The 15692-nt window shown below is 38.7% G+C and overlaps 2 protein-coding genes across 7 annotated transcripts in view; one reads left to right on the top strand and one right to left on the bottom strand.

The window, feature by feature from the left end:
* Nucleotides 1–7375: 7375 nt before the first annotated feature.
* LOC114663478 (coiled-coil domain-containing protein 127-like) lies at nucleotides 7376–12429 on the bottom strand. Of its 6 annotated transcripts, none has more exons than XM_028817228.2 (3): nucleotides 12316–12429; nucleotides 9300–9432; nucleotides 7376–8292 (listed from the first exon to the last, which is right to left on the bottom strand). In XM_028817228.2, the coding sequence occupies exons 2-3, from the start codon at nucleotides 9418–9420 to the stop codon at nucleotides 7607–7609; spliced, it is 807 nt and encodes a 268-aa protein (XP_028673061.1). In that variant the 5' UTR covers nucleotides 9421–9432; nucleotides 12316–12429; the 3' UTR covers nucleotides 7376–7606. The 6 variants fall into 6 exon arrangements, with proteins under 6 accessions (XP_028673061.1, XP_028673066.1, XP_028673064.1 ...); XM_028817233.2 differs by having other exon boundaries at nucleotides 9300–9429; XM_028817231.2 differs by lacking the exon at nucleotides 12316–12429 and adding an exon at nucleotides 11490–11589.
* The window catches only part of sdha (succinate dehydrogenase complex, subunit A, flavoprotein (Fp)), a 38530-nt gene continuing 34618 nt past the window's right edge, over nucleotides 11781–15692 (top strand). The window contains exon 1 of the mRNA XM_028817227.2: nucleotides 11781–11883. Coding sequence (XP_028673060.1) covers nucleotides 11824–11883 — 60 coding nt within the window. The 5' untranslated portion in view covers nucleotides 11781–11823. The remainder of the gene's footprint in view (nucleotides 11884–15692) is intronic.

Genomic DNA, 15692 nt, shown 5'->3' with positions numbered 1-15692 from the left:
ATCTGAGTGGAGCCACTGGTTAAAAGCTCCGTTTTTTTTTTTGTTTTTTGGACTTGTTCAAAATGTCTTTTCTTGAATGATCAAAGAATGAAATCTCGGCGCAGCTGTCCTCGACACTGAAAGTGGTGCCTGGAGTTTTACTTCACAATACTACTGCACATCGATAGGTGACGTCAAAAAGCTAACTAAAGGTTATGGACTGCAACAATGTTCAAGCTTCCTTACACTCCAGATCCTCCACTTTGTCTCTGGTCACTCTTCACCCCAGCAGTTTGCTGTTAGCACCATAACTCCATGCTCAATGTTCATAGCAGAAGATGTCCATTTATAATACCAGTAAAAAGTCTGGATAATCCCAGAAATGTTCAAACTTGATGCATTTTTTTTATCAAGATATAGTTAAATTGATGTAAAAATGCAAACAAGATAGTACTAGTGTAGCTAATGGCTATTACTGCTTGCTTTTTAATTTAATACTCACATGACTGCAATGCCTCATTTTCTGTAACCACTCTTTCAGTGATCTAATGCTCACATGCCTCGATTTACCCTTAATTAGACACTTTAAATGGTAATTGGTTATTAGAGAAACCTTTGTATTTGCATTAGCACCACTGAAGGGCTGCGTGCTTAGTCCACTGCTGACTCACGACTGAACAGCCACGCACAACACCAACCACATCATCAGGTTTGCGGATGATATGATGGTGCTGGGACTGATCAGCAGGGATGATGAAACAGCATACAGAGATGAGGTGGAATGGCCGTCTGCATGGTGTGAAGACAACAATCTATCTCTCAATGTCAACAAAAGAGATAACTGTGGACTTCAGAAAATCACGTCCTGCCCACATCCCACTCAGCATCAACGGTTTAGATGTGGAGACTGTTAGGAGTACCAAGTTCCTCGGTGTGCACATAACTGAGGAACTTACGTGGACACATAACACCTCATCACTAAACAAGAAAGCCCAGCAGAGACTACACTTCCTGAGGTGACTGAAGCGAGCAAGTCTTCCCCCTTCCATCCTCACCATGTTCTACAGAGGCACCATTGAGAGTGTTCTGTCCAGCTGCATCACTGTCTGGTATGGCAACTGCAACATATCCAAAGGATAGTGAAGACAGCAGAGAACATTATTAGGGTGCCTCTCCCTTCACTGCTGGACATATTTTACAAACCCAGTGTCCTCAAGGTCTGCAGCATTGTGCAGGACCCCTTACACCCCTCACATGGACTTTTCACACTTCTGCCATCCAAGAGAAGATACTGCAGCATCAGAGCCTATTCTGCCAGGCTGCAGGAGAGTTTTTATCCCCAAGCTGTTAAGACTCCTTAACAGCAGGCTGCCCCCTGAGACCTTCCACACGTCCTCAACCTCCTCTAAAAGCAGAACTTTTATACATGTGAGCCGCTGTCCTGCAAAGACGAGTGTGCAGGTAGAGAAGAACTGAAAAAAATCTCCTACTGACCTTTAAGTATTTTGACACTCTTGTCATCCTTCTGCTGTGAAACATTCTGACCTGTCATTGTTTACACGTCTTAAACAACTATTAGCATACACTGATAATTTCTGTATTATCTATATCTATTATTTATTTATTACATATCTTACACATCAATATTGCTGCTACTTCTTTGTCTTGTCTTTGCACAATGTCTCGTCTTGTTTGTGTTTTAATTTAAATTTTAATTCTATTTTTAAATTATTATTTGCACGTCATGTTGTTACATTGTGGACCCTGAGCTTCACAATTTCGTCTATCTGTATACTTGTACTGCGGTGGGTTGGCACCCTGCCCGGGATTGGTTCCTGCCTTGTGCCCTGTGTTGGCTGGGATTGGCTCCAGCAGACCCCCGTGACCCTGTGTTCGGATTCAGTGGGTTGGAAAATGGATGGATGGATGTATACTTGTATATGGTTGAGGTGACAATAAAGTTCACTTTGACTTTGAAATCTGTTATTCTGTTCTCTTGGGTTGTTCATGTTTGGGTTCAAAAATGGCCAAAATTAAACAGCATTCTCAAGAAACATGTCTTTTTTTTTGTTTTGCAAAATGATGGTTATGCAATTTTACAGATTGCCAAGAAACTCAAGATTTCACACAAAGGTGCGAAAAGAAGAGAGAAAAGGACAAACTGGATCTTGAATCGAAACACAATACACTCAAGAGCGGTCGATAAGTGAAATGCAATATGTTTGCTTTTAGTTACCACATGCAATCTATGGACATGAATTAAAATACAAACCGCTCTTGTATTGCATTTTAAACTGACATGAGAATTGTGGTTGATATGTTTTTAATTATGACACAATAAAAATGTGCCAAAATCATATGCAGCAAATGCATATGTATTTGCAGTGCAATATAGACAACATGTTGGATTGCATTTAAATAATCTATACATTTCAAATTGTTCAAAAGGGAATACAGTAAAAAGGAAATTTAAACAGTGGCTTGGGGTAAGTTTGATCAAAGTAGGTAAGACCCATTAATGCAAGGACTGAGTACACCAATTGTGAATTTCCCCTTGGGATTAATAAAGTATCTATCTATATATCTATCTATCTATCTACCAGCTTTTAGTTTATACCTATGTGTACTCATCTACCATGAAACCAAACTTTTAAGAAGTGACTTGTGTAACACAGGGCTACACTTACAAATATTTATCACTCTGTTGTGATGGGAGATTTTGCATACAAGTTGATAAATATTTTGCATGTCTTTATTTGTAACTTAGGCAAAGCAATGTAATATTAGTGTTACATTATGTGAGAAGCAATTATGTTTACAACAAACGGGTCTCTTTGAATTCAACAGAATTGGGGGGGGGGGGGGAATTGGACGGGGGAGTGCCTTAAACCAGTTTGGCGAGTGTTTCTGCGCTAAAGTCTTTCAGCCCCCGCAAGAAAGCCAGGCTGCCTAACTGCCAAGCCTTACCTTAACATATGGTCTTGGGGGTGGGGGGCCTTGGTGGGGGTGGCAGGTGTTAAGATGTTCTATTCCCCCATTGGTCTGAAGTATGGCTGTTTGGAATTGGCTTGGATCAAAAGCTTTTAAGTACCATGACATCCTATTGTACTGTATTTGTGAATTTCCCCTTGGGATTAATAAAGTATCTATCTATCGGCTCTAGGGGTTGGACAGAGAACCTATACATTTACTTGCTTAACCTCACACTCTCTCTCTTACTAACATCTGATGAAGGAGCATCTCTCGCATACCAAACCGATGAACTGAAAGGACGACACAATGGAGAACACAACTCGGTAGCCATATTGAGACAGGCATGCAGCCTGTTCTGAAGAAAGCTGAGCACCAATGATGCTTTAACTAAAGACATTTTAATTAACTAACAAGTCTGTGTGCCGCCTGAAACTACACATCACCATTTAATCAGGTTGTGTGGTTGCCAATATTCAAATGTACTTTGCATAGTTATTATTTATGAATATTACCAATAATACATTGTTTAAATTGTAATTTAACTCCTGCTTGCCTTTTACTACACCTAATTGCCTGAGGTTATAGATATAGAAGGGAAGGTGGGAAGAAGCTATATACTATAATACCTTATAAACAGTGGTAAGTCTGTGGGATTTGAGGCGTTCTGACAGAGGCTACATCTTAATAATACAAAGGGGAAAGTAGAGCAGCATATTAGTCTACCAAGACAAAACACACTCTAAGGGTAATCCACATGAGGAAAGAATATTTAATACCCAAGTGCAAGATTCATTTATGATCCAGGAATCAAAACACACAATATCCATCCATCCATCCATTTTCTAACCCGCTGAATCCGAATACAGGGTCACGGGGGTCGGCTGGAGCCAATCCCAGCCAACACAGGGCACAAGGCAGGAAACAATCCTGGGCAGGGTGCCAACCCATCGCAGGACACACACAAACACACCCACACACCAAGCACACACTAGGGCCAATTTAGAATCGCCAATCCACCTAACCTGCATGTCTTTGGACTGTGGGAGGAAACCGGAGCGCCTGGAGGAAACCCACGCAGACACGGGGAGAACATGCAAACTCCATGCAGGGAGGACCCATGAAGCGAACCCGGGTCTCCTAACTGCGAGGCAGTAGCGCTACCACTGCGCCACCGTGCCGCCCAAACACACAATATACTTCCCTTAAATCGCTACCTGAAATGCCAACACCATTGCCCTTTTATTAAGTCAGAAGAATACAGGGGTTTTGAATGCAACCACATTAAGTATAGATTAACATTACTCTTTAATAAGAAAATTTAAGTTACTTAAAAAATGTGAAAAGCATGGGGTCCTGGACACTTCTAGTCAGAGAAGCACAACCCTGTCACAGCACCACTAGAAATGGAAAAGGAGAGGGAAAACTTAAGAGATCAAGGGCTTTAATTTTAGATGCAATGTTTTGAATACTCCTGTAATTTTATTTTAAACTGAGTAAAAGAGAGACTAGCGTACTGCTCTGCACACCAACAATCTACCTGTATGCATATAAAAGCATCCTTCACAGCAAGCCAAGCGAGCAATGAGTACAAGTGTTGAATCAGCAAGAGCTCAGAAGTTGACAGCTGCTATGAGTATCTTGTATGTAAACGTCTACGTGTGGAAGTGTGTGTGTGTCTGTCTGTCTGGCCCGGAACTGCGAGGTTACAGCATGAAGCTCAAAGAAAGCGACTCAGTCACCAAAGTGAAACTGCAGAGAAAAAAGAAACTCACTTAGCCGCTAATACACAAGCAAGGCGAGCACATCTGCAAAACGAAACCTCCAAAGAGAGAAACTTGTTTAGCCGCTGATAAGACAACGGAGGTGAGCACGTCCACAAAACGAAACCACTGATGAAAAAGAACCTCGCTTAACCTCTAATGCACAACCGATGCGATCGATTGATTGAAGTGCCAGAATCCACGGTATCTAGAAGCAGCACGGGCTTACATAGCTAATAGGATTATAAACATTGTTTTTTTGTACTTGCAGTATTGTGTTCTGAATCCAGGAAACTTAAGACACTGTTTTTAGTCTGTGCAGTATCTCAATCTCAAGCTTTCTCCCGTTTGCTCTCCGCCGGATTATAACCTCACCGTTCCTTCCATGCTTGCATCACAAAATAAGTGTGGAAACACTGGATTTAGAAGTTCTCCTTGTGTGTGTCATCAGACCATACAAAATGTACGAGGACTGACTAGAAAGGGTTCCACATCCCAGTTTATTTACCTGGTCTGTTAGAGGTGGTGTAGCTTTTTACAGCGGGGGAAATAAGTATGGAACATATCAATATTTTTTTTCAATAATTATACAGTAATCCCTCGCTATATCGCGCTTCAACTGTCGTGGCTTCACTCTATCGCAGATTTTATATGTAAGCATATCTAAATATATAACGCAAATTTTTCGCTGCTTCGCGGGTTTCTGCGGACAATGGGTCTTTTTACTTCTGATACTTGCTTCCTCAGTTGGTTTGCCCAGTTGATTTCATACAAGAGATGCTATTGGCGGATGGCTGAGAAGCTACCCAATCAGAGCACGCAGTTAAGTTCCTGTGTGCTGCTGATTGGCTCAGCAACGGAGTGCTGCATTAACCAGGAAGTCTCATCTCAATCATTCAGCATTAACGTGCTACTGCTTCAGGGGCCGTGTCCAAGCGCCAACAGAAGATGCTGATTGCAGAAAAGGTAAAAGTTTTAGATATGTTGAAGGAAGGGAACAGCTACACCACTGCAGGACACCATTACAGCATCAATGAGTCCATGATTCTTTTTATTTAAAAAGGAGGAAAAGCATATAAGATCTACGGCTGCAGTGTCCTTTAACCAGGGCGCAAAACAAGTTGCAAGTGGACGTGATGAGGCAGTAGTCTGGATGGAATCTGCTTTAGGGATTTGGACTGAAGAGTGATGGAAGAAGAACAACGGCGGTGCTAAACAGTCGCCTGAAGAGGCTCCTTTAGAAGAGCTGTAACGCTATCCTTTGTTGTGCAGTAAAATTAAACTCATCGTTATCGGACAAGTCGTCGTGAAATTGTTGGTGAGTAACGATAATTAATTATCTACGTACAGTACTTATTACATGTACATAGTTTAGTGTCACTGTACACACATTTTACTGTATACAATTTTTCTTGCATTGTACGTATTTATTGCTGGTGGCCTGCCTGTCGTAATGGCTGTAACATATGTGATATCGGAGACGCTTGATATCTTTAAAATAATATTTAGGTTTTACTGTATATAAACTGTGTTTACATACATAATTTCAACGAATCTTACCTAATATCTAAGAGAATACAAAGGGTTTATGCTGTATAATTGTGCGTGAAATGTTTATAATAGTGTGGGAGAGTTTATAAGGGCTTAAAATATATAAAAATAACCATATGAACATATGGTTTCTACTTCGCAGATTTTTACCTTTCGCTGGGGGTTCTGGAACGCAACCCCCGCGATGGAGGAGGGATTACTGTATTACCAATGAGACTATTCGTGTGAAATTCTCACCAGACATTGGTATTAACCCAAGAAATCCACAAATATAAAAAATTCACAACATTAAAGGCCATAAATATGTGTAATAAAGAGGAATGACACAGGGAAAAAGTATTGAACACACTTCAGAAAAAAAGCAGTATACCAAAAAACCTTGATGCGTTCAATACTTATTTCTCCCACTGTGTAATACATGACTTCATTCAGGTGTGCAAACGTGACTAACAGTATTGCTATACACTTTGAAAAGCATGCTATGTTAAAACTTTTTTCTCTCTAAAGAGCATTACAATGGTGAGAAGGGAGAGACTGTGGCTGAAGTGCTACCAGTTCTGTAATTTCCTACATCATCTTCAACTCAGCTGAAAGTTTAAAGAGTTTTATTAACATCTCTAACATTCATCTGGAGTGTCACTCGGTGAAGCATCTCACAGACTGCTATTTCTGAAGAAAGCTAACCAAGAACGAGGGAGGCTGGCATTTTACCCAAACTCTGGCTACTTGTGTTGTTTCCTACCACATCACATATCAACAGAAAGACTCACAGAGCTATATAAACAGGATTAACACCTTAATTACACTCTGTGGATAAAAATGTTTGCACAATGAACTAGAGGAATGGATTACTCACAAGAAAACTGCAGTCTTAGTCAATAAAAGAGCAGAAGGCAAATAAAGATTACAAATACAGCGTAATTGTGCAGTTTACAATGACAATCAGTATTTCTGACATCTCTAAAAGTAAGTACTTTAATCTTGAGAACAACAAACCATTACCCACCCCTTTGGCAATCAAATATAACATGATCACTTCCTAAAAAAAAAAACAGATCATGCTAGAAGGTGTTTTTTTTTTTTTTACAAAAATGGAACAAGAAAAAATGGACTACTATTTAATTAAGCACATGTGATTTAGGGAATTTAAGCAGTAAGTCTAAGGTCACATTTATAAACTAATTACAAGCCTGTATACAATTAACACCTATCTTTGCATGAGCCCAAACTTCAAAGACTGACATTGCTGGCTGAAGCATGTTGAATTCACAGTGCATAATTTATATGTTACAGTAAAATGTTTTACAACCTTTAATATGTTTATTTATAATATACCCATTGAATCACTCAGCATTGTAGTTTGTACCCAAGATGGATTTTTCCACTTTCTTAAACTTCTGTAACTCAACCTGTAGTTCCCAATATTTCAAGTACAGCCACATTAGTCTTCCATTTTTGCGTTTGTCAGTGTTTAAGATGTCAGCACAATGGTTATCATGCTTAAAAATTGTTTTCAGATCAGATTCCATGTTCAAATCAACAGCAACTGGCTCTGTAGCAGCTTTCACAAGTAAACTTTTTTCGATTTCATATCTTTTATCTCGATGAAGGAGAAAACTGCAAAATGCATTCTGTCTTTCAACCAGGACCTTTTCAAACTCTTTTATCACTAACATGGCTTTACTTTGCCAATTGGTTTCCCTTTCCACGAGGTTGTTGTAAAGTGCCGCTGCTGCCCCTGAACGTAGCAGCTGTTGTTTCTCTCTATCAATACTCTCACGATCCTCCTGCAACCGCTTCCGTTCTTCAATTAGCTGGCGGCTCTGAGACACGAGAGCATCACGATATCCTTTAACACGGCTCCGCTCCTTCTCTAGTTCAAGCTCCAAGTGGGCAACAGTCCGCCGGGTCTCTGTGACAGTGCTCAAGTACTTCATTTCAAGTTCCTTTTTTATTAATTTTGCATCTTCCTCATACTTAATTTTTGCTGCCAGCACCTCTTTCTGGGATTCTCTACTCCATATCCATCCTGCAAAAAAAAAGTATTTTAAAAATATCACTTAACTAAAAACTTGTGTTCGTGCCAAAGGAAGTTTCTGTCATAGGTTAATTTTCAGCGCATATAAGCCTATAGAAGTTGAACAGGTATGAAAATGAGTGTTTGACTGTTGTGCTATTTAAAAAAATAAAGAAATAAAAAAAGGCCTCCTTTGAAGCCACCTGCCTGACCTGCAGTTGTATTTAAACAGTTTGGCAAGAAATATAAAAATGGTCATTTGAAACACAATCATTTTTGTACAAACAATAGTGGCATCTATATTGTATGTAACCATGTTTTGTTTGACTTGCTATGATGTAGAAATTATGGTTTTAGGCCTTCTTTTATATTTTCCTTATAGTAGTATAATTTTACAAATATTTCTTGAGTCACTTTTATTTGCAATACCTAAAACAGTTTTACCACTAGATGCCTAAAGCTTTTTCTTTACCACAACACTTTCCTGAAAACAGGAAAAGCCATTAAAATCAACAACGAGTGACTAATAAGTATTCTGAATTACCAATTATTTTAAAATACAACTATGCCAAAAAGATACAACATTCGGCATCTCTGTTTACCATTACAACTGTGAAACATAGAACTTAATGTCATACAGGGCTAAAAAGCCTCAAATTAATTTAGAGAATTTAACCAGTAAGTTAGTAAGACATGAACTAAAAACTAAAGATGTATCCTATATCAGGAATTCTTGGTTTTGCCAACAAAAAAAAAAAACTGCCTTTTAGGCTCAGAAACAAATCAAAATTGCTTTGCATTTAAAGCACTTTACACATGCTGGTTGGACATACAAATGTGACAATGCTACTATTAATATTACCAGTCTTATTTATTGCACCAATGAAACAGAACTTTCAGTTTAGTACACAGACCGTGAGCATATGGTAGTAAGGCTGATTCAAACACTGTGCTATTCACTTTTCTTTTACAGAATGATGCACATTAGGCTATCAAGAAAGTAAAAAAAAAATACTTACTAAAAGCAGCCAGTCCTAACATCGGAACCAAGAAAGCATAATTCCATTTGTTGCCACCACCATCATCTCCCTGTTGATCAGGCTGAATATTCCATCTTGGAGGATCGTTAAGATTGTTCATGAGGCCACACTACTTAATAATGCAGAAAAATGTAAATAAATTAGTAATTTAATAAGTTTAAACTACACCAAATGTGAATTAAAAAAATGAATTCAACAATTTTTAAACCAATCAATTATTTAAAAAATTTCTTTCATTTAAATATATTGAGATTTGATTCCAGGTTTTCCTAGAAGATAAAATAAAAAAATGACAGGAAAAAATATTTCCATTCATTCATCATAAACGTGAACCTCTGCTAAACTGAAGGCAGGATTTGAAATAGTTTATAACAACATATCATATTTGTGATCACTAATCTCAAAATCGCATAAAATGACATTCCACATGCCTATATTACCAATCAACATTTTCTATAATTGTTGTGAAAAGAAGTAACTTTGACCCCCTCGTATCCCATTCGGGGGTGATCTCCTGGGGTCAGCTGATGTGGTATGATCAACTTCAAGTCCTTCTGAACATTTTTGGATGAAGACACCTATTGGTTTACTCTTTATCATAAGGGTTTCATTTGCAAGCACAAAATATGGCCCACAAATGGCCTAAAAATGAGGGGTTTTAATATCGCCAGAGATAGCACCAAAAATAGGGGGAAACCCCTAAAAGCTTGACATCTTGCATTACTAGACTTCAAGATGAGTTAAATGGTATATCATGCAAGGGTTTTCTCATACTGGTTAGTCAGGAGGATACAGAGAAAAAAAATGAACTAATTTCAGAGGTTTCATACGTAATGATTAAGATGTAATTAAGTTGTAAAATTAAATTAAATTGTAAAATTAAATTGTAATTAAGATGATTAAACATTAAGATGTAATGAATCACTATGAATGTCAATAACATTGATACATTATACTCAACATACAATTAAGTACTAAGCAAATATTCTTAGCTTTACAAAACTCAATGTGCATGTTTAATCGATTGGAGAAGACTGTACATTTACATTTACTTATTTGGCTGACACCTTTATCCAAGGCATCTTACAATATTTATGATACAACTGGTTACATTTCTTTTGGTTTTCCAATTGGAGCCCAGGCAGGTCAAGTGACTTGCTCCTGGTCACACAGTGTCAGTAGTGGAATTTTAATCCACAAGCTCAGGGCTTGAAGCCTTACCAAGTACACCAAGCTGCCTTTAACATTGCAGTGTTCAAGTATGACAGCTCTCAAATATAAAGTTCACATTTACAGCCTACTCTAAAATGTGATTGTAAGTTGCATGTCTACAACACAGTAGTGACAGCAGTATGGCAGTAACTAAAACTGTTAGATAACATACCCGCCAAAACTTAAAAGATCAGATAGAATTAAAGTCGGTTAAAGGAAGCTGAATGATTATGTTAATGATCGACTGTTTAGTACTTCATTACCTTGGCTAATGCCTGAACGAGGGCGTGAGAATGTGGACTGTGCTGGACGTCCTTCTAAAACTAAATATGCATTCCAGTAGTACTGTATTCTGAGCAGACCTCGCCACTCCCTGAAGAACTCTGCAGCTATGAGCTGAACAGGTGTGGCACCAGAACGCTAAACTGCCAGCAAGGGTGGAGTCCATCTTGCCCCGTTGGACTTGTTGAGTTAGCACAGATGAAGATACCCGGGTGATCCTAAATTGTCTCAGGACATCGTAAAACAATAAAAAGGCATTATAGAAAATGACGCATTGGTTAATATTAAGGTAAGAGTTAAGTTCTAGCAGGAACTGCACACTCGACTTGGCCGCCAGTCCATCGCGAGGTACATTCGATCCTACAAATCGCTGGCTTGAAGTCATCAGAGTATATGGCAACTCCAAGTTACAACATAGTTATAATATTCATGACATTTATCGAAAATGCAGTGCAGAATAAGGAAACGGTGTCTAATAACCCTTCGTACCGGGCTGAATACTTGTACTACGTTTATTTACATAAAGGTAACGAATAAGTTTGAATAGTCGGATTTCTTACAGAAAACGTTTGATTTAATTCTACAATATACAGTTAGTAACAATTATATCCGAGAGTCAACACAAATTTCGTTTGTAAACTGAATGCCAACCTCTCACCTTTAATAAGCCCTTACCTCGGCTTGATTCCAGTCTTTTCACTTTCAACTGAAAAAATTAAACAAACTCGCTTCGCCATGAAAGATGTGCCAATACTCCAGGGGGGATTCATTATTATTTGTACTATTTTAAGTGTTACTCTTAGCGCTACCTAATCGTTTTAGTAAAATAAACTAATCTTAAAATAAGTACTACATGTTATAACGTTAATTTATTTCCTGTTCGAAAATATATTATTTTGTTACAGGTAATTGTTAACACAGCCACTCTAAGTCACAGTATGGTACATTCCAGACAGAACAGTGAATTCATGCTCTTTGCTACACATGCGCAACACTCAACTTGGGAATCATGGCGGCCGTCTGCAGAGCGTCTCGGATCTTTACGAAGAGACTGTTGTCGACCAAAACTGTTAGTATTGCTCATTTTGCGGCTGTTGAATGGCTTTGATGACATAAGTGGTGATGTTGAAGTTAAAACGGATTGTAGATCTACGTTAAAGTACTTTTTATGTTACATGATAGTATTTCAATGTTTCCATAGGCCTAATTTAATAAAAACATTATATACATTTATATTTGCAGATTTGTCTGGACAAATACCGGATGGTTTTTAATAATTCTCAGCTTGCGTCTACGGAATAGGCTTGGTGACATCAGTTATGATGTTGCAGTTAAAACTGATTCTAGGCACAAGTTTAAAGTACGTACTATGTTGCATAACAATATGCTCAATATTTTCATAGGCCTAATTTAATAAGATTTTATTAAATGCGTGCAGTTATATTAACTGACCTGTCTGAACAAATAGATGATAGTCCGTGAGGTAAATAATAAAACTTACCAGATTACTGGAAAGAAAGTTTTTAGTTGTTCAAATAACGAACTTGACTAATGAAGGTCATGATGGTTGGTGTATGAATGGCGAGTTCCTGTTATGATACGGCTGCACAGCCGCCGCAGGTAATTGGGCGCTTATTGGCATTTGACGAATAGAATGCTAGATCGGCGCGGATGCGACAGTCTCAGAGACCACGCCTAGGCCTCTTTGAGAGCAATACGAAGTGCGCATCGTCGTGGAGGCATATTTGAAAATTGTTAAACATTAAGTAATGCGTCGTCATTCAACTTATGTTGGCGGTGCTTTGCTTACTGCAAATATATTAATTGTATTCTGTAATGTTGTTGCGCTTTAATCTCATCTGGCAAAGACGGGGCTGATTCTAATCTATACATGTTACAACTGAACGCGCTAAATGTGTGAAGTTTTTGCACAGTTTGATTCTGTAAATCTAATATATGACGCTATGAAATGAATGAATTGATTTGTCACACTGTACCATTTATTTTAACCGTGAGATAAGCAAACTCGATTTTCAGGGTTTTGTTTTAAGTTGTACTACACAATTTACTTCTAGTGGTAACTAACAAATGAGAGAATTGAAAAATTATGTCTCTAGTTCAGGTAACTTTAAAAAATCTTAATTTTTATTTCACCAAAAATTATTTAAATCTAATAATGTAAACATCCTAAAAGATGTTTAGCAAAATAATGAAAATGGTTGTCATACCTTTTGAAGGGAGCAATGGATGTGATCTTCTGTTGTCAGACTAATGCAGGAGAAGCATCAGGCAAATTGATAAAAGCTGCATTAGATAGATAGATAGATCATTATGAATGTGTATCTGGAAAAAGCAACTGACAGGGTGCCACAAGAGGTGATGAGGTGGGCATTAAGAAAGTTGTATATCAACTGATGATTAGTGCCTGTGGTCATGACAATATATGAGGAAGGGTGCATGGTAGGACAGCAGGAAGGGATGGTGAAAGTTTTGACGTAAAGGTACCTATGTGTGAAAGATCTTTCCTGAATCTATTGTTTGTTTGATTTTTAATAGAGATGGTGAGAAGTGCATGAAGGATTACCATGGGAGTTTTTGTCTTTATCACAAACAAGCTCTAAATGATGTGTTCTTTCTATATTGGTTATGTTTCATTATTATCCACTGTGCAAATGCCTAATTTTGTCATCTTATTTGATATTCACCTATGCAGAGAGCCTCAATTTTTCATCATTCCAGTGCTTTTGACCTTCATATGCAATCTTCTTCACATGTAACATTTCTATAGAAAAAAAGTGCCTGTCTCACAAAAGAAAACATTAACAAAGAAAAGATAGTGTGGCCAGAATGGTAGAACAGTGGTTAGTGCTAATGTATCACAGAGTCGGCACCTTGGTTTGAACCCTGAACACATTTACCTTTGTCAAGTTTCTGCATTTCCCCCATTGTCCATGTGGTTTTCCTAGCATACCCCCTAGGACAGTGGATCTCAGCCTTTGGGCTGTCATTGTCAACTGTTGCTATTGTTTATAATGGTAGTGGGTTGCACTTGATTCCAAATCCCACCATTTGATTGTTGCACTCCATTCATCAAGGGGTAATCTGTGCTGCTTCATTCCCCAAGTGGGACCCTCACTCTATCACACTTAATTCACAAACGAGGGTGAACGCTGACGATTGCATTCGATTCAGCAAGGGGAAACACTTACTCAAAGACTGGTGTAATGGGGAAGAGGGCGGGGGGGATGTTGGGGTTGTAGTTATTGCTTCAAGTTCAACATGAGTGTGACCTCACACCTATCAAGAGGGATGCAGTACATAGTGTGGTGCAGTGGTGTGACACTCTGAGGAGGCAGGAGGAGTTACACGGGATGAGTTTCATTACACTGGTGCTGAGGTCTGAAAGCTGGTATCAACACCAAACTCAAAATTTTAGTAATGATCCCACACTACCTAAGGTATGAAAACGGCCTCAAACTGATACTGTAACAAATAAATTGTCAAAACTTCATGTCTGTAATTGTTAATCTGAAATGGCCACGGCCATCCATTTTACCCAAGGTAGCATTGGTCCACAGTCCTCACAGGTAGCACAGTGGTAGTGCTGCTGCTTTGCAGTAAGGAGACTGTGGAAGATTGTGGGTTCGCTTCCCGGTTCCTCCCTGTGTGGATAGCGCTTTGAGTACTGAGAAAAGCGCTATATAAATGTAATGAATTATTATTATTATTATTACCTCGGATTATTGGGGTTCTACTGTATATGTAAGGTCTACTGTCTAGCTTAACACTTAAGGCTGTTGTCTACAAAAATTGAGGTCCGGGGGGCTGACACCATTGCTACCCATTGACAGAAGATGCCTAGAGTGTATTGTTTGATTTTGTCCACCAGAAGGTAGCATGGACCATGAGATGGCCTGAGTTTAAACACTTCACGCCTCCATTTTTTGTTATCATACAGCATCAAACACCAAACATTCCTACTATTACTAGAAATAGTCAGAAAAGAGATCATTGTTGGTAGCAGAGATGCAGCATAATAAACACCCATAGTGTATGATTTCATGCCATGAGGCATACATAACCACTTGTACTGACATCCATTGTTGTTTTATCTTGGGCTAATGACAAATACAGTCATATGAAAAAGTTTGGAACCCCTCTCAGCCTGCATAATAATTGACTCTACTTTGAACAAAAAAGATACCAGTGGTATGTCTTTCATTTCCTGGGAACATCTGAGTACTGCGGTGTTTTCCAAACAAAGATTTTTAGTGAAGCAGTATTTAATTGTATGAAATTAAATCAAATGTGAAAAACTGGCTGTGTAAAAATCTGGGTCCCCTTGTAATTTTTCTGATTTGAATGCCTGTCACTGTCTCAATGCTGATTACTAGCAACACCAAATTGGTTGGATGAGCTCGTTAAGCCTTGAACTTCATAAACAGGTGTGTCCAATCATGAGATATAAAGGTATTTAAGGTGGTCAATCGCAAGTTATGCTTCCTTCCCTTTGACTTTCCTCTGAAGAGTGACAGCATGGGATCCTCAAAGCAACTCTCAAAAGATCTGAAAACAAAGATAGTTGAGTCTCCTGGTTTAGAGGAAGGCTACTAAAAGCTATCTCAGAGGTTTAAACTGTCGGTTTCAACTGTAAGGAATGGAATCAGGAAATGGAAGGCTACAGGCACAGTTGCTGTTACACCCAGCATGTCTGGCAGGCCAAGAAAAATACAGGAGCGGCATATGTGCAGGATCGTGAGAATGGTTACAGACCACCCACAGATCACCTCCAAAGACCTGCAAGAACATCTTACTGCAGATGGTGTATCTGTACATCGTTCTACAATTCAGCGCAATTTACGCAAAGAACATCTGTAT

Source organism: Erpetoichthys calabaricus, chromosome 13, assembly GCF_900747795.2.
Source record: "Erpetoichthys calabaricus chromosome 13, fErpCal1.3, whole genome shotgun sequence".
Lineage (NCBI taxonomy): Eukaryota > Metazoa > Chordata > Cladistia > Polypteriformes > Polypteridae > Erpetoichthys > Erpetoichthys calabaricus.
Note: the sequence above shows the minus strand (reverse complement) of the source record. Positions and strands in the feature narration are given on the sequence as shown.

What these genes read in the sequence shown, in the direction of transcription:
- LOC114663478 (XM_028817228.2), bottom strand. Translation starts at nt 9,420, where the DNA reads ATGAACAATCTTAACGATCCTCCAAGATGGAATATTCAGCCTGATCAA. An exon ending in GTTAGGACTGGCTGCTTTTA is followed by an intron (nt 8,293 to 9,299) that starts GTAAGTATTTTT and finishes TTTTTTTTGCAG; the next exon opens with GATGGATATGGAGTAGAGAA.